Source organism: Sebastes fasciatus, chromosome 7, assembly GCF_043250625.1.
Source record: "Sebastes fasciatus isolate fSebFas1 chromosome 7, fSebFas1.pri, whole genome shotgun sequence".
NCBI lineage: Eukaryota > Metazoa > Chordata > Actinopteri > Perciformes > Sebastidae > Sebastes > Sebastes fasciatus.
Window position 1 is genome coordinate 35,458,165 of NC_133801.1, and position 23,649 is coordinate 35,481,813.

At 43.7% G+C, this 23,649-nt stretch overlaps 1 protein-coding gene across 20 annotated transcripts in view; it reads left to right on the forward strand.

Annotated features, from left to right (window-relative positions):
* robo2 (roundabout, axon guidance receptor, homolog 2 (Drosophila)) overlaps positions 1-23,649 on the forward strand; it is a 429,877-nt gene that overhangs the window by 373,863 nt on the left and 32,365 nt on the right. For 12 of the 20 annotated variants that reach the window (XM_074640484.1, XM_074640483.1, XM_074640482.1 and 9 more), the window contains 10 exons: positions 2,454-2,535; positions 3,582-3,747; positions 4,599-4,765; positions 6,093-6,214; positions 8,519-8,750; positions 12,577-12,701; positions 12,790-12,961; positions 14,488-14,676; positions 15,485-15,511; positions 19,571-19,613. In XM_074640484.1, the coding sequence (XP_074496585.1) occupies positions 2,454-2,535; positions 3,582-3,747; positions 4,599-4,765; positions 6,093-6,214; positions 8,519-8,750; positions 12,577-12,701; positions 12,790-12,961; positions 14,488-14,676; positions 15,485-15,511; positions 19,571-19,613 (1,325 nt within the window). The remainder of the gene's footprint in view (positions 1-2,453; positions 2,536-3,581; positions 3,748-4,598; positions 4,766-6,092; positions 6,215-8,518; positions 8,751-12,576; positions 12,702-12,789; positions 12,962-14,487; positions 14,677-15,484; positions 15,512-19,570; positions 19,614-23,649) is intronic. The other 8 variants (XM_074640487.1, XM_074640493.1, XM_074640488.1 and 5 more) reach the window with 1 other exon arrangement.

Sequence of the window (23,649 nt, forward strand, 5' to 3'; positions counted from 1 at the left end):
ATTTGTGCTACTGTGCCAATGTCATTTTACAATAGCTTTGTCCATAGCTACAGTTTAAATGTAATTGTATATCGCCAGCTCCCTTATTACCTCACACTTTGTCACCACTCTATTTTGTCACTGGCCTTTAAGTATCTTAATTTAAGATATTTATACAGATATATGCATTTGTATGGGCATTCCTGCAACACTGCAGGATACAAGCTTTTGTAGAATTCAGTAGGACAAAGCTTAAAGGGATAGTTTGGGTGTTTTGAAGTGGAGTTGTATGAGGTACTTATCCATAGTAGATGTATTACTTACAGTAGATGGCAGTCAGCATGCCCTAAGCTCAGAGAAACAGACAGGAGTAGCGACATGGGAGCAAAGCGATGTACTGCTGTGGACGTGGACGGCACCAAAACGTATTTAGCCACTTCGCCCTTTAAGTGGTAGATCATTATTGCGTTATCCTGTTTAAATCATTCTAAAATAAAAACCATAATAGCTAGAGCATTCATTCTTTTTGCAGCAGAAAGCTAAGGCTTTTGATATAGCATCATGACAGTGTACGCCCATGATGACGTCATTACCTTACATTGTGCATTGTACAAAACGTGACGCCAACATGCGGTGGCCCCAGAGTATTGCCCCATAATGGCTGCGGGAGATCATTGTTTGCATGATCCTGTTTAAATTGATCTGAAATATACAGCATAACAGCTAGAGCAATCACTCTGCTTGCAGAAGAAAGCTAAGGCTCCTGTCTTCTTTGGATCATCATGTTATATGCTCTTGATGATGTCATTACGTTATGTTACGTGCGTAACATAAACTATCCAAACACCTTTGGATAGTTTATGTTCTCACTCAATCTGCTCATGACAATGCGTATGCATATTTTAACAACTAAAAACTGTGCAGAGTTCAAATAACTTATGAAGTGTTAAGAAATATGTTGTTAATGTTTCTACATTTAGAAATGTTTTGGATCAGTATGTTTTGTGTTAATTTAGTACAATTTTATGAAAAAGCATGATTTCTGTATTTTTGTATTTATGACACAATTTCAACCGTTCTATCAATTATTATGGTTTATTGACTTACATACATATTCATACAGAGCCTACAGAGTTTAGGGATATGAAGCATTTGAATACACTCCAAGAAATGACATCAAAATAAGCAGAAAATACCTATGTAGGTACTGGCGGACCATTTCTATTGCAGAGTTCAAAGGGGTTAAAAGAAAGTCTCCCCTAAAAAAACGATATCCGTTTTAGTGTATGTTATATTTAGAATATTTTCACCGCTTTATCTTGCCGTCAGACAACCCTTTCTGACGAGGAACTGAACCGAAAGTGAAACTTATCTATGCTCTCTTAAAAGCCACCAGACTCCGTTGACAAAAACAGTATGAATACGTTTCACTTTCAGTTCAGTTCCACGCCGGAAAATTATCTAAATATAGCGTACATTTAAACAGATATTGATTTTTCTTTTAGGTGGCTAAAATATGTTTTGCAGCTGGCCCTATCCACAACACTGTATTGCTTTGCATCTGTGCCAGTATTCTTCAAACTGGGGGCGTGCTGACCGTCATCTACTGTAGGTAATACCTACTATGAATAAGTACCTCATACAACCTCACTTCAAAATGCCCAAACTATCCCTTTAAGCCTGACTTGGAGAAGCGAGGTACCATAATGCTTTAAAGAGATGAATAGGCAGCATTGATTTTTATTTTAATTGTTTGATAGTATCACTTAGTGGCAGGCAGCTCCAACTGGGCTCAGCTGTGCAGCGTTGGATGGACTCCAGCTGTAGCATAGAAACATGTATGCACTTACTGACATATACACACATGTGCACACACGTACACGTTTAGAGTAGATTGAATTTAAAAGGCTCGCGTCTTCCTTTCCCCACTCGGAGGCCTCGGTGGAATATCTATTACGCTTGACAAAGCTGCCGACCACTGACATGTTATTTAATTAATGGAGGGGAGGCACGGGGACAAAAACCAACAAACAACCAAAGTTCCTAAGAGGGATGGAGAGACAAGCCAGCTGTCATCGGTCCAGGGGGTTCCAGCAGCCCACCCTAAATTGATTAGCCTTGGCTTTGTTGTGGCCGGCAGGACAGTGGGGTAATAAGGAGGGGGAGTAGAGAAGTGATGGAAGGGTGGTGAGTAGAAAATGGAATTCATTAGGAAATTAGCGTCAGCACTTTGAGGCACTCACAAATGACACACAATTTGGCCGGCACAAGGCTCGCTCATGAAGTTGCCCCATCACTTTTCATTGTTTCGGCGATAGGAAGATAACATATATTCAGTCATTGCTACTGCTCTCAGGATGTGTGAAATGAAATGGCACTAAAAGTGTTATTAGTGGTGTCATTAAGCTCTGTGTGTCGATGCCGTCAGTGTGTGTGTTTATTATTATTCACGTGTGTGTTCTGCTCTATATCAGCTCTCAGACTCGGGGGTCTACACATGTGTGGCCACCAGCTCCAGCGGTGAAACATCATGGAGCGCTTTCTTGGAAGTCAAAGGTACAAGATGGTGTAATGATTTCATGTGTTTATTTCGACTTGTCAGCAGTTTTCACTAGAACAGTGTCTTTCAAACACATCCGGGGATCCCCAGGGGTCCCTGGTGGTGTTCCAGGGGGTCCCCAGCAAAAAGTGGAATAATTCATTTTCACTATAATTCCATCCATAAGTAAAACAATCACAGAATGTCATGTGAAATATTACTTTCAATGTCATGCGCTATTACCTTTCTATTTAAGTTACTTATTTTACTACATTTTCACTAATATTATATCTAATGGCATGTTCATATCAAGAGCGAAGCGAACTTTTCGCACTGTGCGATTACATACAAAGTCAATGCAAAGAGGCGAATAGACCTGAATTTGCGCCGGGCGGGGCTGTGTCGTGAAAGCCTATCAGCGTTGAGATTCTCCTCCTATCGTCATGTTGAATCAGAAATTGAGGAAAACAATAATGTAGCCATCTATGGTGTCAAGGTGTGGCTGGCTAGATACAGTCAATGCAATGGCACTGTGTGACACTATGTGAATACAGCTCCCCGCCGGCTGATTATGAACCCAGACACAACAGTGTTGGATTTTCCGACATACTGTATCTGTGACTTCCACAACATATACAAAGCAGCAACAGTGGATATTTCTTCCATGGTTGATGGCGGAAATGGCAGAAAGAAAAGTTGTTGGCATCTATGGAGATATTCTTCTCTCCGGCAGCATCTAGTGGGAATGAAATGATACCGCCGGTCCAACCACAAGTAGAGCAAGGCGGAAATTTGCTCCGCTCTTGGTCTGAACACAGCATTATACACTTTATATTTATTACTCTGTTGTCTTTTTTATTCTGATATTGTTGTATTTTTTTAGTTATTTTGCGTGTCATGGTACACTTTCTGCAATAAAACATCTAAAAGTAAAAATCGTATCAAATGGGGGTCTGTGGTCTAATTTGTGTCAGTTTAGGGGTCCTTGACTCGAAACAGTTCGGGAACCACCGCACTAAAAGATAAGTGTTTGTTTTTTCTCTGTCTCTTTCTCTCCATTCAGAATCAGGTGGAGTGATTGTCGTGAAAAACCATGATGAGAATGAGCTTCCAGGCCCGCCGTCTAAACCTCAGGTCACTGATGTCACCAAGAACAGTGTGTCCTTGTCCTGGCAGCCTGGGATGGCTGGAGCATCGCCTGTCTCCTCGTTTGTCATTGAAGCTTTCAGGTTTGTTTTACCAGTAACATGAAACCCTCACTCACTAGTTAATACTAGGGTTGTCAAAGTCAATGCCATAATACCACATTAATGCAATCTTTTTAATGCCACTAATTTCTTTGACACAGTAAAGCAATTGACCTTTTGGAGGTTCTAGTGGGCTCAGTTGTAGAGGTAGAGTGAAGATACTGGCATCATATGAAAGTAGAAAACGTGAGGAATCCATTGGTACCAACCATGTCATACTAGCTTAAATAACGCCCCAAACTTGCGCTAAATTTTGGCAAGAAAAAACTGGCCTGGCCATTTTCAAAGGGGTCCCTTGACCTCTGACCTCCAGATATGTGAATGTAAATGGGCTCTATGGGAACCCACGAGTCCTCTTTACAGACATGCCCACTTTATGATAATCACATGCAGTTTGGGGCAAGTCATAGTCAAGTCAGCACACTGACACACTGACAGCTGTTGTTGCCCGTTGGGCTGCAGTTTGCCATGTTATGATTAGAGAATATGTTTTATGCTAAATGCAGTACCTGTGAGGGTTTCTGGATCAATATCTGTCATTGTTTTGTGTTGTTCATTGATTTCCAATAATAATTATACACATACATTTGCATAAAGCAGCATATTTGCCCACTCCCATGTTGAGTATTAAGAGTATTAAATACTTGACAAAATACATTTTGAACAGATAAAAAATGTGTAATTAATTTGCCACTAGTCATGATTAAATATGTTAATCAATTGACAGCCCTAGTTAATACCCTTGGTATGCTTCGGATCGCATGTACAAATATAGTGTACCATGTGAAAAGAAAAATAATGTGGAACCACCTTTTTCTCTCCTTCTATTGCAGTCAATCAGTGAGCAACAGCTGGCAAACAGTAGCCGATCATGTGAAAACCACCCAGTTTACTGTCAAAGGTCTCCGTCCCAACACCATATACCTGTTCATGGTCCGAGCGGTCAACAGCCAGGGCCTGAGTGATCCCAGCCCCATGTCTGATCCTGTCAGAACACAAGGTACTCTACAGAAGATTCAAATAAAATGGAGTGTATTTATTGAATACATGTATACTCATTTCAGAACGTGTCATAATCCCTTTCACTGGTGTGCTTTTTCTTTTTTTGCTGAGTATAATTTCTGTTTCTACTGATAGGGGAAGGTCAGCGTGCTCCCCTTCAAAGTGTGATACTTATCAGCCTATCTCAGCAATCTGCAGCGAATAGCTCTACTGAAACACTGCAGAACTTCCCAGAGGTCAAATCCTCAATCTCAGCCCAGCTCATTAAGGCTACACTTTAGCAATTATGTAAAATAAGCATGTCTACTTTTGGAAGGCCTAACTGAGTTAGTGTTAATGATAACGGGAGAAAATGACTGCCTCCAAACCCAAAGAAGATTTGATTACTGTAGTGGACAGACCACAGTCTCCAGATTACACTGATACGATAAATCCCCAGCAAAAAAAAAGAAAATGAAAAAGCAACCTTTGGCCAAGCTCTGTCAAACGCAAGCCAAGAGTTTAAAAAAAGTCCAGTCAATTTGAATTGCAGCATATCTCTCTCATATTGAGGCGAAGGTCTTGAGATGATATATAGACGCGTTTATTGACAAAGGCATGCATTGAAGACAAATTGATTTTTCACTTCTTTTTAACTGTGTTTGGCCCGTCTCGCCCCGTTAGTGTGGCCTGTGATTCATGACCCTGATAGGTTGTCTGAATGAAGCTTTTTTTTTTTTATATATATATAAATTCCTTTTGCAAGTTTTTGCTTCCCTTCAGTAAATAACTCAAAATGTGGCTCTATTCAACCGCACTCAGTATCTCATACACTGCAGTTTTTCATCGCTTGTAACTTGAAACACGTGCGTGTGCAAAAAATGGGAAATGAGCTGGAAAATAGTGTCATCGTGTCCATTCATCTCCCATCCAATATGTACTGGGATCACGCATTCAGAGTTCATTTGTTGATGCGGTTGTTCAGTCAGGCCCCAGTGAGTGCAGACAAGTCGCACATCTAAAGAACTTTTGCCAGTCTCCTTTCTTTTCTTCAAACCAGACAGGAGCCTTAATACAAAATGGAATGAGGTCATTTTAATGCAGATGAAGTTGCTCCTTTTCAAATGAAGTCGTGAACACCGAGTGTACGCGTCTTTGTTGAAAGTGATTGGTCTATTCACTCACTCTTTTACTATTCCACTCCTGATGGCGATGGAGCGAGGTTTATTGTGATGAACTGAGTGAACTCTTTGAAAACCAAGTGGAGGAGAGAGGGCAACGTTTTATTTTGTGCCCTCTCTCTTTTTCTGTCTTTCTCTCATTTTTTCTTTCTTGCTCTCCCTCAGATATAAGTCCTCCAGCGCAAGGTGTCGACCACAGGCACGTACAGAAGGAGCTCGGTGAGGTCATAGTTCGGTTGCACAACCCAGTTGTCCTGAGTCCCACAACCATTCAGGTCACATGGACGGTAAGTGCAGCTCCTATTTTTACATATAACTAATGCTACAATTTCAGTAAATGAATCATTTTCATTTGGAGTCTTTACACTGGAAGAACTTAGATATTGTACAATTGTCTGATTTGTACATGGTTTTCTTATCTCTCTGCATCCTTTTTACGTCTTTGATTTTGTAAATTGGAGTCATAGAGTCAAGATAGTTTATATTCTGAGATCCCTCTTTGAAGCCAAAAAGGTGCACCTCGAGGCTACCGTTTGTTTTATGTCAGGGAGTTTTAGTCCGGTTGTTCCCTGAGACTGCAGCTTTGAAATACTGTAATTGGTGACTTAAAAGTAACTGAACATCAAAAAGCTGAAAAAATTGTTTCTGTTAACCATCAAAAGAGATGTCAGAGCCACCTGGTTGTTCATCAATCTTCCGTGTGTCTTCAGCTGCTTCCCTCTTAAAACTTTGATACAAATTTGATTGAAATTAATGTTTGCGGTTGAACTACGTTTTGTTTTCCGTTTTTCCCACTGTCATGAGATGATGCATTAATCTTCTTTTACACAGAAAACAATACAAGCATGCACCTGCTCCTCCACCGTACATATACGCATATTGTGGAGTTTGCCTCACAACATCAATCACATTATTTCCCAAAATTAGGCAGTTTTCTTAAATGTGAAAAATGTAAAAAAAACAGCGACAGACTCAGCTAAAATGTTCTTTATTTAAAGGGACTCTGTAAGAATCAGAAATTGCTTGTAAACAGTGACACCTGTGGCCGTTAAGTCAATGTCAGTCAGCGTCCTGTTGCTTGTGCTCGCACTACCGACACACACTAGACTGAACGTGATTGACAGGCATCATGTTGATTAACATTAGCACCATTAGCAAACTGCAACTTCCACAGTACATCCACTTGATGTCCTCAGAGCTAAACTTACTCTCTAATGCCCCGCTGCTCGCTCATTTCCCCGCCGCTCGCTCTCTCTTGCTTCACCACTCACTTCCCATGTGCACACTCACACTCGCACTCTCGGAAACCCAGAAAGTCGTGGAAGGTCTAATTTTTTAGATTAGGTTACAACCTTTTCACACATTGGCAATAAAAAACAATTCAAACGTGTTTATACGTATAAAAAGTTAAATACAGTCACCTTTCAAATGTGAAAAATGTAAAAACAGCTACAGACTCAGCTAAAATGTTTTTATTTAATTGCATGCTAATGAGGTCAAATTGGCTATTTCTATTGTTCAAATCTGATTTGGTCATACAATACATGTGCTTGTTTATTTTGATGGTTGTGGTATGAATCACTTAGGTGCAGGTATTTACAGTATAGACCTATCACGTAGTGGCATACGGTGCCTGTTTCCATTTTCAAATGAACCACATTAGCACTTTTCCTGGTGACATGTTTATTGACCCCTGTAATAAGTCTCACCCGAGACTTGGTAGCTAATTTAATGCTAAAGCATTGCTTTATGATCGTAATGTACAACCGACGCAAAACATGGCTACCTAATCAATCAGGGGCCCTTTTCAGTAAACAGAGGGGCCACTCTCAGAGAGCTTTTATATTCCCAAATCATTCCATTAATAAAAGTTGCGCACCAAGCAGGGGATCCATTTTGCTGATTTACTCCGGCTACACTCGTGAAAAACAGCTGCTTAATATCCCACTTGAAAGCCCTGCTCACTTCTTCTACTGTTAACAAGCCATTACAATGAGTTATGTGCCCGCTCCTCCTCTGCATAAATTCCGCATTTTCTGTCTCACTAAATGGGTCCAAGTTTTAAGGGGGGGGGGGGTCTTTTGTGGGTTGCAGGGGGGGCTATCATACTTCCAGTCTCTCCGTCTTTTCTATGGGACAGATCTGCTGTTATGGCCTCTGCTGTGTATTCCCCTCATGTCCCCAGGGTGTCTGTATGTGTTGCTGCATGACATTCTCAGCACATCTTAGATGGGGGGGGGTTTGGGGACCTGCTTTCCAGTTAGTATTTATAATAGATATGAGACATGCATGTGTCCTTTAAGGTGGCATTACAGCAAGTCTTTTTAATAGAGGAGGGAACACTTTGGGCTGGGAGCCGGGTGCATGAGGTAATGTCAGGGTGTTAATTGAGCTAAGTGTGCCATAGCTGGTGATAAAAGGCCCATTAAACGAGTAACAGCCTCTAAAGTGTCATGAATGCAATCCTGTGAGGAAGGAAATGCATTGCCAAAAAAAACTCCTTTTATATTATCTAGTTGCTCGGCCCGAGATATCATCTACCGATCTTGTCTGCACTGAAATACAACAACAATCTTCATTCTTTCTCTCAGGTGGATCGTCAGTCCCAGTTCATCCAGGGTTACAGAGTCCTGTACAGGCAGACATCAGGGCTGCCTTCACCAGGCCCCTGGCAGACCCAGGATGTGAAGGTCCCCTCTGAGCGCAGCGTCGTCCTCTCCTCGCTCAAAAAGGGCATCGTGTACGAGATCAAGGTCCGACCTTATTTCAACGAGTTTCAAGGCATGGACAGCGAATCCAGGACGGCACGGACGACTGAGGAAGGTATGAAGAAAAAGAAGAGTATTTGTAGTTTATGTCAGGAGCAATACGACATAGTGAGTCCACAGCAATGTGGGATGACGGGTGACCCCGTAGGCTGCTTTATGTTTGTCATAACATCACAGGCGCCGCTGCCCCTCCCTTTGAGAGTTAAGGGGAATACGTGTGAATGCATAAGGGCGTCTGCATGTTTGCGCCCATCTGACCTTCCTGCTGTGCTTTTTTTTTTGTTTATGATCAGTGGTGTTAGTGCCAAACTTCTTCTAATCCATCACCCGGCAGCCACAGGCCTGAGCTGTGATTGGACAACCGCACACACTTCCTCCTGCGAAGATGATCTGTCGCCCAGAGCTTGATTCATACAGGCTCTGACAAGGCCACGGAGCGGCGTGGCACAATATCACACACAAACACACACACACAGATCTGTGTTTGGATGTATTTTGACCAATGCCAAAGCATAAATGCATCCAACAGCACTGCACCACCTTGCTTCAACCTTCGAGCCTCATAACTTAAATTAAATTATGATGTGATCTAAAGGAAAGACACATGGTACATGTGAACAACAGCACAAAGATACAAATACAGACTCTGTATACTGGAGACAAAGCCCGTCGTGCCACGACATATTTAGGCCTGCATGTATAGGAGACAGTTCACATCCTGTCCGTGTGACAGGCCCATTTATTTTCCCTTTCTCAGAGGGACCATATCTCCTGTGGCCAGCCAGTGCACGCACTGCTGTAGTAGAACTGCCATCACATTACAGCTGTCTCCAAACACACGCTCTCACACTACCAGAAAACACATACATGCCAGCACACCACCTCTCCCGAAGGCCTCCAGAACCTGCATGTCCCAGCTATTACCAGTGCTGATAACGCTCTATCTGCATCCCAGTCCCTCAGAGAGCTCGACCACTTTCTATTTCTGTCACAACCCCCCCCCCGCTGCTTTGCCTGGTTGTAGCTGATACACCGTCAAACACACAGCTCTAGGCCCCTCGGAGACCCTGGGAGTACTAAGAAGGGCAGCTAGATGGATAGGGAAGTCTTGATCAGGGGGTGATTAAAACTTAGGTTGTCCATTAGCTAACACAGTTAGAGAATCCCCCGAGCAGATGGATGCAGGGTTACGGTGGATTAGCTCTCCGTTGATGCTGTGTCCATGTTTGTAGTCTCCCCTCATCCTTTTTCACACATTCTCTCACTCTCCATCTGGACAGTCATGTCATAGCTGATAAATGGACTTCGGTTTGCCATCTGATTCCCACTGAATGATTGTCTAAAAAGTCACTAAGGAGGCCTTGTCTTATTATTATTTAAGGGAAAAGTAATGTTTGTGTAAAATTAGGGCTGTCAAAGTTAACGCGATAATAACGTGTTAACGAAAATTCGTTTTAACACCACTAATTTCTTTAACGCATTAAAGCAGCAGTGGGTAGAAATGGAGCAAATATGATTAAAAAAAGTTATTTTCATAAAACGGTCACTATATCCTGACAGCAGTGCATGAGACTGGTAATCTGAAAAAAAAATCATGCACCTCTGTGTCCTCCGGTGCTCCTAACGGCACCTGCAGGATTTCACAGACTGGAGGAAAACAACCAATCAGAGCCGAGCTGGAGCCTCACCGACTCTGAGCAGCTGTCAATCACTCACAAACTCCGATCAAACGGTCAAATTAGGCAGCGCTGATCAAATATGAATCAACATTCTGTTACTGTAATGCCTATTTCTTGCATAGAATGTTTTCAGAAACATTTTTTAGTGTACGGTTTAGCTGTAAAATGAGAGTTGGTGACCCGGCTGCCATGTTGAGATCAGTTGAGGAAATACCAAGCACCGCCCACCAGCCGGAGCAAACTTTCTCATTTTACAGCTAAACAGTACACTACAAGATGTTTCTGAAAAGATTTTACGTGGGAAATAGGCATTACAGTAACAGAATATTGATTCATATTTGATCAGCGCTGCCTAGTTTGACCGTTTGATCAGAGTTTGCTTTTTTGATTTACAGCTGTCTCCGTTGAATGAACAGCCAATAGGAACGCTCTCTCTCTGAAATGACCTGCAAAGTCTCCCCTCACAGGCTAGATTTTTTAAAGCCTGAAAACAGAGCCATGAGGAGGTGCAGAAGTCTAGTTTTCTCTCAGAACACTTGAATTACAATATGCTGAAAGGTTGTTGTTATGCCTACTGCAGGTTTAACTATGGCCGATAATGTGATTAATCACGATTAAATATTGTAATGGATTGACAGCCCTAGTTTGTATAAATATTAATTTGCAGTGGACAGATCTTCATCCGCGTTGATGGATATCTCTGCAGAAGGTCCCACAGGTCTCCTCCCACACCACCCACTGCTTTACATTAGCTACTGGCTTCAAATATGATATGTTTGTATTCCTTCATCACGCAGCGCAGCGCCGTGTGTGTGCGAGAGACAGACAGGGGGTCACATTCCTGCCTGCCATACATCACTCCGCTAATGGCTCTATTAGAACAGCCTCCGGGGGCCTCTACTGAAAAATGTGTATTGTTTAGCACAAATATGCATGATAATAAGCTGCTAAATCATTCATAACATTAACTTTGAACGACATTGCCTTTGATTGCCGCCACGCGCCAATCCGGCACTTTGTCACCTGGATGTAACGCAGCGTTGGAGAGCCCCCTAAGCGTGATGGTTGATCAGATGCTCCCTCGGTAGATTGCTTCTAATCTGGCTGAGGTGTTGGGTTCATCATCGGACCCATTCATCTTCCGCCGTGCCAGGGCCTTCTGGCTCTCTGGGGGTCGGCGTGGCCAATCGCGCTGAGGGATGAGCACAGATTTACAGGGTGACACGTGCCATTTTGGATGGAGGCGAGGTGAGGGAGAGGCAACCCAGGAGTAATTGACCTGTCAGTATTCTGCTGTGGCGCCGCTCCCCTGCCAGCCACTGCGGAAATGAGAAAACATTATTTTTAAAACGTTATTTCCAGTTGGGCCAACTGTTATTTATTTTTTTTCCTCTGTTACCCCTTGTGGGGTCAGAAGATTGTCGCCATCAGAATAACAACAGAGCGAGGTTTAGGGAAGCTCGAACATGTCTTGTTCTATCCACCCTCTGTCTGCCTGTGGATACAGAGTCCATTCATTTAGATGTGCAGCCTCCCTCTGGTCCTTACCTACTGGCTTTAGTTTCATCTGGCTGATCGATGGAGTCAGTCAATATGTTTACTAAGACCTTGTTTCCTTCCCCTAAAATGATTTTTTTTATATTTCCATCTCGTCTGCACTTCATCCTATAAGCTCGTTGACCCGCGTGCCACCCTGGCTCGGAGTCTTAGCTTGACTGAGAGCACTTGTCTGACTCTGCCAGCCCGTCATTCCACAAATCAATACCAGTATTGTCTGTGCAAATCCACCAGGCTGGAGCAGAGGATGAGATATTAAATCATAGTGAAACGTTCAAGATAGGCTATAGCCATGTCAGACCTGCCCTGGTCTTCATGTAAATCCCCCTCTAATGAGACATCTTGACAGCCTTCAGCCACCTGTGCCTTCCCCGAAGAATAACATTCCTTGGAAAACTAGGTGTGTGTGTGCGTGCGTGCGTGCGTGCGTGCGTGCGTGCGTGCGTGCGGGCGGGCGCGCACGCGTGCGTGTGTGTGTCTGGCTTTGTGTATGTGCACTTGTGCGTACATATTTATGAGCTCCTGTTCAAACACATGCAGATGTACACTACTGCTGTGCATCCCAGTATTGTTCTTTCTAAGTGACTAAATGCTCTTCTGCAGGTCTGATTGTTGCCCTGGTTCTTTTTGTGCCTCCTCTTTCAGCTCCCAGCGCCCCCCCTCAGCAGGTAACAGTTCTGACTGTGGGCAACCAGAACAGCACTTCCATTAGCATCTCCTGGGACCCCCCTCCGCCGGACCACCAGAACGGCATCATCCAGGAGTACAAGGTTTGTCTTGGCAAGTCAACACGGATTCTCATTGAACTTATCCAAAGCCAAATAAAATCAACTGCCTCTCTGTTTTTTCCTGCTTTAGATCTGGTGTCTGGGGAACGAGACCCGTTTCCATGTGAATAAGACGGTGGACGCAGCCATACGCTCAGTGGTGGTGGGCGGGCTGCAGGTGGGAGTGGTGTACAGGGTGGAGGTGGCTGCCAGCACAAGTGCAGGGGTTGGAGTCAAGAGTGAACCTCAGTCTATTATTATTGGTAAGATGGATTGATAAAAAGTATTCACAAGTTTTTATGCCTCAGCGCCGGCGACAGCCATGGCCGCCGGAGGCATCATTCTTTTGAACAAGATATCTCAGGAACGCCAGGAGGGAATTACATCAAATTTGGCACAAATGTCCACTTGGACTCAAGGATGAACTGATTCGATTTTGGTGGTCGAAGGTCAAAGGTTAAGTTCATTGTGACTTCATGTCCGTCCAATTCTCGTGAACGTGATACCTCAGGAACGCCTCAAGCTAATTTCTTCAAATTTGGCACAAACGTCCACTTGGACTCAAGGATGACCTGATTAGAGTTTGGTTGTCAAAAGTCAATGGTCAAGGTCACTGTGACCTTACGTCCGTCCCATTGTTGATGTAGGAAAGCCTCAAGAGAATTTCTTAAAATTTGGCAAAAACATCTACTTGGACTCGAGGAAAAAACTGATTAGAATTTGGTGGTCAAAGGTCAATGGTCACTTTGACCTCACAAAACACGTTTTTGGCCATAACTCAATAATTCATGACGTCAGGCATAAAACCGCATGGCGCTATTTCTACTTTTTCCGATGTCAAGTGCTCACAAAGAAGCCTTAGAGGATGATTTCAGCAAAAGAGCAAATTGTGTGAATATTTTTCATTAAATACTAGGAATTCCCAAATGGATAATATTGTTAAAATTCTACTATTTTGATATGTGGCCTGACCACATGATTTATGTGGAGCTGAGGCAGATAGTGCCTGATTTGACCCATAACTGATGGCTTGGCCTGCAGCATGTTCTTATTTCCCCAGTGTCACTCACATAATCCATCTCCGAGAGCAGAGCCCCGAGCTTGCCGTTATAATATTGTGTGTGTTTGCGTGTCTGCGGACGTGCGAATGGGTGCATGTCAATGTGGTTACACAGTAAAATAAAAGATGAAGAGCATTTGTGCAGCTTTGAATGCATGCACATATGATATGTGTGTTTTATGAGTGTTCCTCTCAATGTCTGGGAACATTTTGTTTGTGCTCCGAGTCTTATCATGCTCCAAGAAAAAGTGTCAAGCAGACTAGTCGTCAGGGTGAGCCGCGATTGGAGATCAATACAAGACCAGGATCCTCTCCTCTCCTCTCATTTCACATGGTGTGTTTTACCGGCAATGGAGTGAATTAGGGGCTGAGCTAAGCAAACAACCTGCTCACCTGGGGGTTTGATATAAGCTTTTAGGCTTTGTCTTTTCCAGTCTGTACATTATATTTCACTGCACATCCTTTAGATCTGTCCCCTCCTCCTTCGGTCAATATCTCAGCTGAAATTCATCTACTTTCTTGGAGCTTAATCTAGCCCTAACCCTGTCCTGATGTATCTATAGTTGTTGAGTGAAAGAGTGGAACATTTCCAAGCCCTTCAGTATTACAGGAGGTGGTTGTGATACTCACCTTGAAGCAGCAAAAACATGCACAACAGCCTTGTTATTTTTGGTTTCCCTCCACCCTGCATCACATTAATGTTTCCTGTTTGTCCCCCGTGCCCCTCAGGTAAGGAATTCCGGGACGTGATTATACATGGAAACCGGAACAACAGCATCACGGAGCAGATCACTGATGTGGTGAAGCAGCCTGCCTTTATCGCCGGTATCGGAGGGGCCTGCTGGGTCATCCTCATGGGCTTCAGCATTTGGCTCTACTGGAGGAGGAAGAAGAGGAAGGGCCTGAGCAACTACGCAGGTTAGACTGATATCTTCTCTGTCAAAGCGAGAGTATTTTATCACTTCGCTATCATCTGTCAGTCTTAATCAGTACAGTTTTGATTAAAGAAGTTGCTAGCAGTGAGGTTGCCACGGTGTTAAAGCTCAACGGGGAGACAGATGTCAGGGTGAATCATTTCCAGAGGGCTACAGTTTTTTTTGACAGATCCGCCCACGGTGTTGGTTAATAGCCCAGGGTGGTCGAGCTGAGTGGGCAGACTGGACTCTCTGCTGGTCACTGAAGCTGGAGTTCGTCCAGATCTCTTCCCACACACTGACCCTGACATCTTACTGAGCGACCCCCAGTCAATACTAGCAACCACCAAGTCCGCATGCACTGCCAGGGGTGCAAGATTTAATTAGAGAGCAGAAAATGGTAATGAACCGACCCATTAGTGTTTACATTTATAATATTCTAACATTAGTTCTTATTTACAAGCAGAACTTCGAGAGAAACACATTTGTTTAGCCATTTTTTCTTATTATTTTTAGTAAGTATTGGCAGCTACTATATGCTGGTCTGGTTAATTTGCTCTTCATTTCTGTTCGTTGCATTTCTGTGTTTGTGTGTTTTCTTTGGTTTGGTCTCTGCACCTCTGTGGCCTCTGAGCTGGCTGCTTTCCTGGCTGTCTCTCTGCACACTGGGCGACAACGTGGTCTTACACTCTCTGACCCTCAGCAGCACTTCTCGGCCTCTTAACCCCGTCCCCAGCGTGCAGATACCCCTAAAGCACCGCTTATCTCTGCAGGCTATTAACAACCAACTTCTCTGTCTTCTTGTTTTACAGTTCAGTCCTTCACCTTCACCCCTGCAGGTACTGTTCATTTGTCCCGTCTCCTCACCCCACCTCAACGCAGATTCATCTCCTGCTGCCCGCTTATAGTATTATTATGCTCGGATTGTCGGGCTGATGGTCATGGCTGGTGCAAATCCAAACTTCATAATCATGAAGGCAATTTAACCAAGCAGAGAAATTTACAAGTCAAAGATTTGCTATTGGCCGTGACCAGAGCCCTGCAAACTGGAGCCTTTATTTACCTATTGTGTTGTATTTGTATCTGTTGTGGCTGAAGTTTCATCCTGTCTTGTGTATCTTTCTTTGCCTTGTGGTGCAGAGTGAGACCGCCCATTTTCCTCTCCCTCCAATAATCCTATTCATCTTTGTTTTCTTTTTAAGATTCGGATCGTGTTGTAATTTATTGATCTGTTCTCCATAGGTGTCAGTTAGGCAGCTGGGTGGTGTATTTCATTTTTTTCCCCCTTTTCCTTCTGTTTAGTTTTTGTGTTATTTACTTGACGGTTTCCTCCACTTCTGTGACTACACATATTTGGCTACCTTGGCTAAAATCTGTTTAATGGTGAACTAGAGCCATCTTGTTGGGGGCAACCACAGATGTACAGTATACAGTATACGTAGATATCGCATTGGCCGCTTCCTACACTTTTCACCCCCGTAACTCTCGTTGTAGTGAAACTGACTAAACACTTTTAAGCCAACAATATCAGGTAGGGATGCACCGATACCACTTTTTTCAGACCGAGTACGAGTACAAGTACTTACATTTGGGTACTCGCCGATACCGAGTACCGATACGAGTTCTTCTCTGTGCCTAAAGACCCTCGTTAACAGCCAGCTGGAGGGTGTGAGCGACACGCGGCAGGCTGGAGAGTCCTCATACGAGGCGGTGCGCCGCGACCGGCTCTAGGTCGGCTTGGAAAGGCTCAGGGCGAAGGTGGCTTGCGGCCGCAGCTTTACTGCTCTACTGTCCTCAGTGCGCCTCAACCGCGCCGTGCCGCGGCCCACGTAAAAGGCGCTAGGGGTCTGTGGCGATGTCTGCAACCCACCCGACCTGTCTTGAAACACGGACCAAGGAGTCGAACGCACGCGCGAGCCAGAGGGTGCAAGCAAAACCCCGTGGAGCAATGAAAGTGAGGGCCGGCGAGTCGGGCGCACCACCGGACCAGCGGGGCGGGCGGACCAGCGGGGCGGGCGCACCACCGGCCCGGCGCACCCGCGGGGGTCGGGGAGGTGGAGCGTGTGATAGGACCCGAAAGATGGTGACGAGAGGTTAACGTCACGCTGCTGTAAAATGGTATCGGTGCCGTTGTATCGGAGCCATTTTGCAAGTACAAGTACAAGTACATGAGCATGGTATCGGACCTGATACGTGATACTGGTATCGGTATCGGTGCATCCCTAATATCAGGGACCAATTGTTTATTTATATTATAATAAATACAGTTATTTATAAAAATAAAAACCATTGTGATGTCTGATGTGTGTTGTGGTTTAGAGGGCTACGGTTGGGGTTCTGAGGGGTTGAACCCTAACTCATTGAAATCGGTTTAGAATTGTAAACATTAGTGCTTTTTATCCATTAAAAGGGCAGCTCCCCCGTTCAATTGTATGTGTTTACAGGCCTGTCCGGACCTACCCAATATCGCGGCGACGTTGACGTACGATACAAAGGCCAATGCAGCATCTACGTATACAGTATATATATATATATATTTATATATATATATATATTTATATATATATATGGGTGTAAAAGTGTTATACTGTCACAGTGTGTCCTCTGCTGAATTAAGCCTGAGTGGCACCACAGTTGTGCATCTGACTGTCTGTGGATAGAGTGGACTGACAGAAGACACTGAGCAGATTAATATGAAAATGATGCTGAGAGGCCTGTGTACTGTACAGTGTTAGTGCACTTGATAGCTGTGGTACAATGAGTCAGGGGTCAGCAGCACATTGCCCTTCCCTCTGTTTCCTGGATTTACTGAGAACTTTAACTACTGTTTTTTTTTGGTAAGGTGTATGTGTAGCTATGTCGTCCCTGTGGAGCCTACAGCCAAAAACCCAATTTACTCCGGCCTTTCTACAGCAGCTGTAACAACAGATTACGGAACGCATTAATATGTTAGTGAAAGTTGCCTTGTTTTAAATTGGAGGGCACACCTCAGAGAGGCCAGAGAGGAAGCAGGTTATTTCACTAAAAGAGTTTTGTGAGTGGCAAGCACAAAACAAGGTTGAACATAGCAGAGATTATAGTGTTAGAGTGAGGTGATATTCAGAACATGAGCCAGCGTGCTCCTGAAGAGTCATCCAGTGCCGCTCTTCTCTGTATTGACAATTAGCTGATGTATCGAGAGTGTCCTGTCTCAGCCTCCTAAAGCTGTCAGAACAGGAGAGGTAAATCACTACACTGTTGAGGCACGCGTCCAGCAGGAAGGAGATTTGATGGAATTTTTATACGCTGATTATGTCCAACCCCTCCCCACCCCCCATAATGCTTATTAAAGGGGATTAATCTGTATTCATATTGGAGAAAGTGCTTATCTGGAAGACGGAGGCGAGAAGCACAGCTATGCCACACCGTGTCACTCTGGCTAACATGAAAGTGTCCCACAGCAGCCCAGAAATGTGCCTGAGCACAGATAGGGACTTCAGAGGCCTTCCCGCTGCACAGCCTCCCCTCGCCTCCCCTCGCCTCCACCTCCTCCTCCTGTCAGTCCTCTCTCTCAAACCACGTAGAATTTCTCTACTGCAAGTTTGTTGGTGGTGGAACAAAGAGAAATGGCTTTAGCTATGACTGAATAAAGGATGCCAACTCTGTCTTGAGCTGTCAGAGCTATATTTCATTTAGGCAGACCTGCAGTGTTGGTTTTATCTGGGTAAAGTATTTTAATTCCACTTGCTGCTGCTTAATGCAGTAAATAAACTGTGCTGACATGCATACTAGATAAATTGTGTTTCTCTTGTTTAAAATCCTAAAATTCTGTTCATATGAGAGGAAATTAGATTAAGCAAGCTTAGGTAATGTTGATGATACATTAAAATGTCATGTTTGCAGCAGCCTCTGTAATCTATTGTGGTAGTTTCCCCTCTCTGTCATCTGTGTTGCTACGTCACCCACAGAAAAGCCCCCTCTCTCTCGCCCCGTGCCCGGGCTTGTTGTGGAATCATCCTGAATGAAACAGAAAAGAGAGGAGGAATGTTCAGCCTCCTCCTCTCTTTTATCTCCATCTGTGGAACAAATGAGCCAAATTATTAACAGCTCTCCTTCTCTCTGTCGAGGAAACCAGCTCTCTTTTTTTCCATCCTCTCTTTTTTTCCCCCCGCTCATCGGTATGAGGTGATTTCCAAAAACTCTTGCTGCTTTCCTGTGTTTCCTGTGATCCATTGAAGTTCTTACATGCTCAGAACTCCTGCTTTGTCATCACGGTCGTTGAACAGAGATGAAATGGATCCTTCACTTTGAGCCATGGAGTTTTACTAGCCGCTGACAAAGAGCGGCCCTTGTTATCTATAGATCACTGTAATAGAACGGGCCACATGCGTGGCTCGCGGGGAGCCCCGCTAGCCAAAGGATCAGTAACTCAGCCTCCAGCGCTCGCAGATAGAAAACTCAACGTGATTAATGAGCCCTCTGCCTTTTCTAATCATTTTTTGGGCTGAGATTTAATCACAAATCTGATAATAACTCAGCAGCAAAATAAGAAAGATGAAATTAGTTTTGCCTCTCATCAGGCATCTTGTCCTTGAGGAGCACATGACGTCTCCACTTATGCAAAGCAAAGCAATATGCAATTCTCATCATTGCACTTTTTTTTTTTAATTTTCATGAAAGACATTGGACGCAGAGGGATCCCTTAGTGAATCCATCAACTATCTAGCTATGTAAAAAAAAGAAAAGAACAGATGAATACATTGCTGTTGAAGCACAAGGGCAAACTGGACAACACTAAAAAGACAATGTATCTGATCTTGATCGTGGAAATGAATCCTGGTTGATTGCTGTGTATTGTACTTGAAAAACTTAATAATTGGCTTTGTCTTTTCTCCCCTTTCTTTTCTTTCTGATTTTAGTGACATTCCAGAGAGTCGATGGTGGTTTGATGAGCAATGGAAGGTGAGCAATCAGTATTCAAGTATCATAACATCTCAAGCTAATGAAAACAAATAGGGCTGTCAATCGATTCAAATTATGAATCATGATTTATTGCAATTTTTTTATCTGTTCAAAATGTACATTGAAGGGAGATTTATCAAGTATTTAATCCTCTTATCAACATGGGAGTGGGCAAATATGCTGCTTTATGCAAATGTTTGTATATATTTATTATAAGCAATCAATTAACAACAAAAAAAATTAAAAATATTGTCCAGAAACCCTCACAGGTACTGCATTTTCATATGCTCAGGTCATAACATGGCAAACTGCAGTCCAACAGGCAACAACAGCTGTCAGTGTGTCAGTGTTCTGACTTGACTATGACTTGCCCCGAACTGCATGTGATTATCATAAAGTGGGCATGTCTGTAAAGGGGAGACTCGTGGGTACCCATAGAACACATTTACATTCACATATCTGGAGGTCAGAGGTCAAGGGACCCCTTTGAAAATGGCCATGTCAGTTTCTCGCCAAAATTTAGCGTAACTTTGGAGTGTTATTTAGGCCCCTTCATGACAAGCTAGTATGACATTCTTTAGGTTTTCTAGTTTCATATGATGCCAGTATCTTCACTCTAGCTTTAAAACTGAGCCCGCTACAACCTAAAAATCACATTATTGCATTATTGAGTTAAAGAAATGAGTTGCGTTAAAACAAATTTGCGTTAACGCGTTATTATTGCGTGAACTTTGACGGCCCTAAAAACAAATCTTCCCATCATTGTTACTTTATTCTTTCTGTGCTAAGCTTTACATGTCTTAACACAACCTTTCCTCCACAGTCATGCATTAAGTCAACAGCGAGCTGTTTTGGATTTTAACACTGATAAATGACTGATAGATTGATAGATAACCGATACCCGTTTGTGTGCCTGCCATGCAAACCGGGCGCGCAAATATACATTTCTACCACATCTCCGTTCATGCATCGATAGATGAACTCATAAATCTCCTCAACAGAATTAACAGAAACAATTTAAGCAGAGAGTGCTTTTATTTTGTCATTTATCTTCCGCTGCTGGCTACCGGCAACCCAGAGGAACCTCTGGAGTGATAAATTTGCCTGTCACCTCGCGTGGGCGGCTGGGATCTGAGCACATGTAATAATGTAAAAATAATTACCCAGGGGAGAGGTGTGTGGAGGTACCCCCGCTTGCACCCCCATACGGCCTGCTCCGTTTCAGTCTGCGTTAGTGAAAGAGAGAGGGGCTACGGAGAATAGGGCACATCTCAATGACACCAGTTACTGAGCCTTTGTGGGTATTCAAGAGACTCCCCTGAGAATATCCCGGGCTTCTGTCTATCTACTGCTTATCACACCTGACTAGGTAAAGCCTCCAGATCTCAAACACTCACGGAGAGATTGGCAACTAAATCTGACCCTGTGTGTCTCTGGGCTTCTGGGAATGTGCTTGCTCTGCAGTCTGGGTGCAGCAGTTTTATATTTATGCTTTTTCCCCCTTACTGACTGGATGCCACAATGGACAATGTTTGCCTATATTGTTCTGCGAGCTGCCAGCATCCTCTCAATGAATTAGCCACGCCACTTGCCATGCCTTTTCCCATCTACTTTCTGCTGTAGTGTTTTTCCTTCAATTTTCCACATAAGTGCTTCTGATTCTCACCCCAGCAAATGGGATTTGAAATGTCTGTATTGGCGGTGCTCTATATTTGTCATATCTTTAGTCAGTAGCGACTGCCACAGTTTTCACAACGATGGAATGGGACGCAGTCTCTGATCCGTTAGTCACTCTAGTGCCATCAAATCCCAGATGTTGCAACTTGCCCATCTGCCCTGAGAGTGGGATTGTTCGGCGGGGTATCAGAGGAAAATGTGTTCATTTGTTACATGAGAGGTTTATTGCATTAATTAGACAATAGCAAATGAAGCTGCGTCTGTTTCCAGTTTCTCATTGGCTCCTGCCAAATTGCCCTGACTGAACAATTACACTTAATCGATCACAAAATAAATGATTCATGGAAGATGAATGGGCTGCAGATTGGTAGACCTGGACGATTTGACTTTGGCTGCTCAATTGAAATTGATAAAAGCCGATAAAGGCTCATTTCTTATCCCCCTGCCAATAGGGAGATGTTAATTAGGAGGTCGTAATAACTTCCTATCCCGGCGCTGATCAATATTTTAGCAAAGCAGATCCACTCCTATAGGCAGGGAGAATGGGCTGAGTGTTGCAGGGAACTGTTGCTATGGAGATTCCTTTACATCCCAGGATCTGAATGCTAAATGACAGCATGTTCCTTAAGAGTTAATCTAGAAAGTAATCTGTGTTACCCATTGCTCTAAGTGTTAGCTAATGTCTAGACTTTTAATCCAAATTCCATTCACTAGTCTGCGGGACCATAAACGCCTGATTTATGAAGTTGCTTTGGAATTAATATCTCTCACTCGGCTTATTTATGGCAAGCTCAGTGTCAGGCGTCTAAGGCAGTATTTATGGTTTCCTACCCATCACGAGTAACTGTAATGTCTAACAGGAAGAGGAAACGCTTCAAATCAAATTTTATCCGCCAAGGTTGCCATCCATCCTGGGTTGGGCAGGGATTAAAAGTTAGGTGTTGACTTTTCATTAGATGTATGACCTGATGTCCACCCCCCACCCTCTCACCCTCTCTCTCTCTCTCTCTCACACACACACACACACACACACACAAACACACACATATATAACAAATATCCCCAGTAGAAATCAGTCTTATTCTAATTATCCTTAGCTGGAATACTGCTGTGTGATAAATACAAGGACGATGCAGCCATTTCCACTGTCAGCTCCTTGTGTTTCAAATGGTCTTTCTCTAGTGGGCTGGGGGAGGACTTGCCAGAGCACACGGGACAATTGAGACAAGTAACAAAACAAAGGCATAGTCTTTTACTGAAAGAGGAACTAGGCCATTTTTAAAATTCATACATGTTATTCCTATGGTCTAAGACAGTCCAAACATGAACAACTCTCTCCCAAATCCAAAAACTAGAGAGCTAAACTCAAACTTGTGATGTCATAAAGTATAAAGCGTAGAACTGCTCCATAGACAATAAATTGGGAGAGATGTTCTAGGTGTTACTGAGAGCACTCAGGGGAATATTCTGAGTATACGAGTACATTTTCTGTTTCACAGTTTACAACACTACAATAAAATAAAGCTCATTTGGGTATTAAAAATGGGTCCATGAAATCAGCCTCCCATCCATTGTCTATGGAGCAGCTCCACACTTTATACCCTATGACATCACAAGTTTGAGTTTTAGCTCTCTGGTTTTTGGATTTGGGAGAGAGTTGCTCATGTTTGCTCATATTTTTTGGACTGTCTTAGACCATAGGAATAACATGTATGAAAATGGGTGTAGTTCCACTTTAAGAAAGTGTGCATTTGTGGTGCAGTCTTACTGGAGTCAACAAAAGAGAACAATGTCCTCTTCTTTTTCAGTTGCTTAGAATTGTTAGTCTGACAGATGCTAAGCGCTTAAGAGGCAGGGGATAGAAAGAGGAGGTTGAGGTGTATAAGGGGGAAAATAAAGGAAAATAGGGTTAGGGAAAGATGGTAGATGGCGAGAGAGAGAGTGATGGCAGTTGGGGAACGTGGCAGCCAGAAACAGAGGTAGAAGGACGGGGAGAGATGTATTACCCTATAAAAGTGCATGTGTCTGATGCACAGCCATCAATTTGAATGACTTGTCTCCCCCGAGGGCCTGTTTTGGCATTCAGGAACCACAGCGAGGGCTCTTAGCTTGCCAGGGTTGCAGTTCATTTGGATTCCCCCCACCCCCCCTCTCTGTGGAACAGCTCTTCTCATTAGAACCTGTGGCTGAGGGAGAGACTGACTGCATCACGCCCATTACCTGCTCTTGTCCTCGGGGCTTGACTCTCTTTCGGTCCCTCAGAGCCAACACGTCGCCCCGCTGGAGCCGAGACAAAAAGCCCCACCGGGCAGCCAGGCTGCTAACTGCTGCGCTCTGCAGCTGCTCAGAGCGCACATGT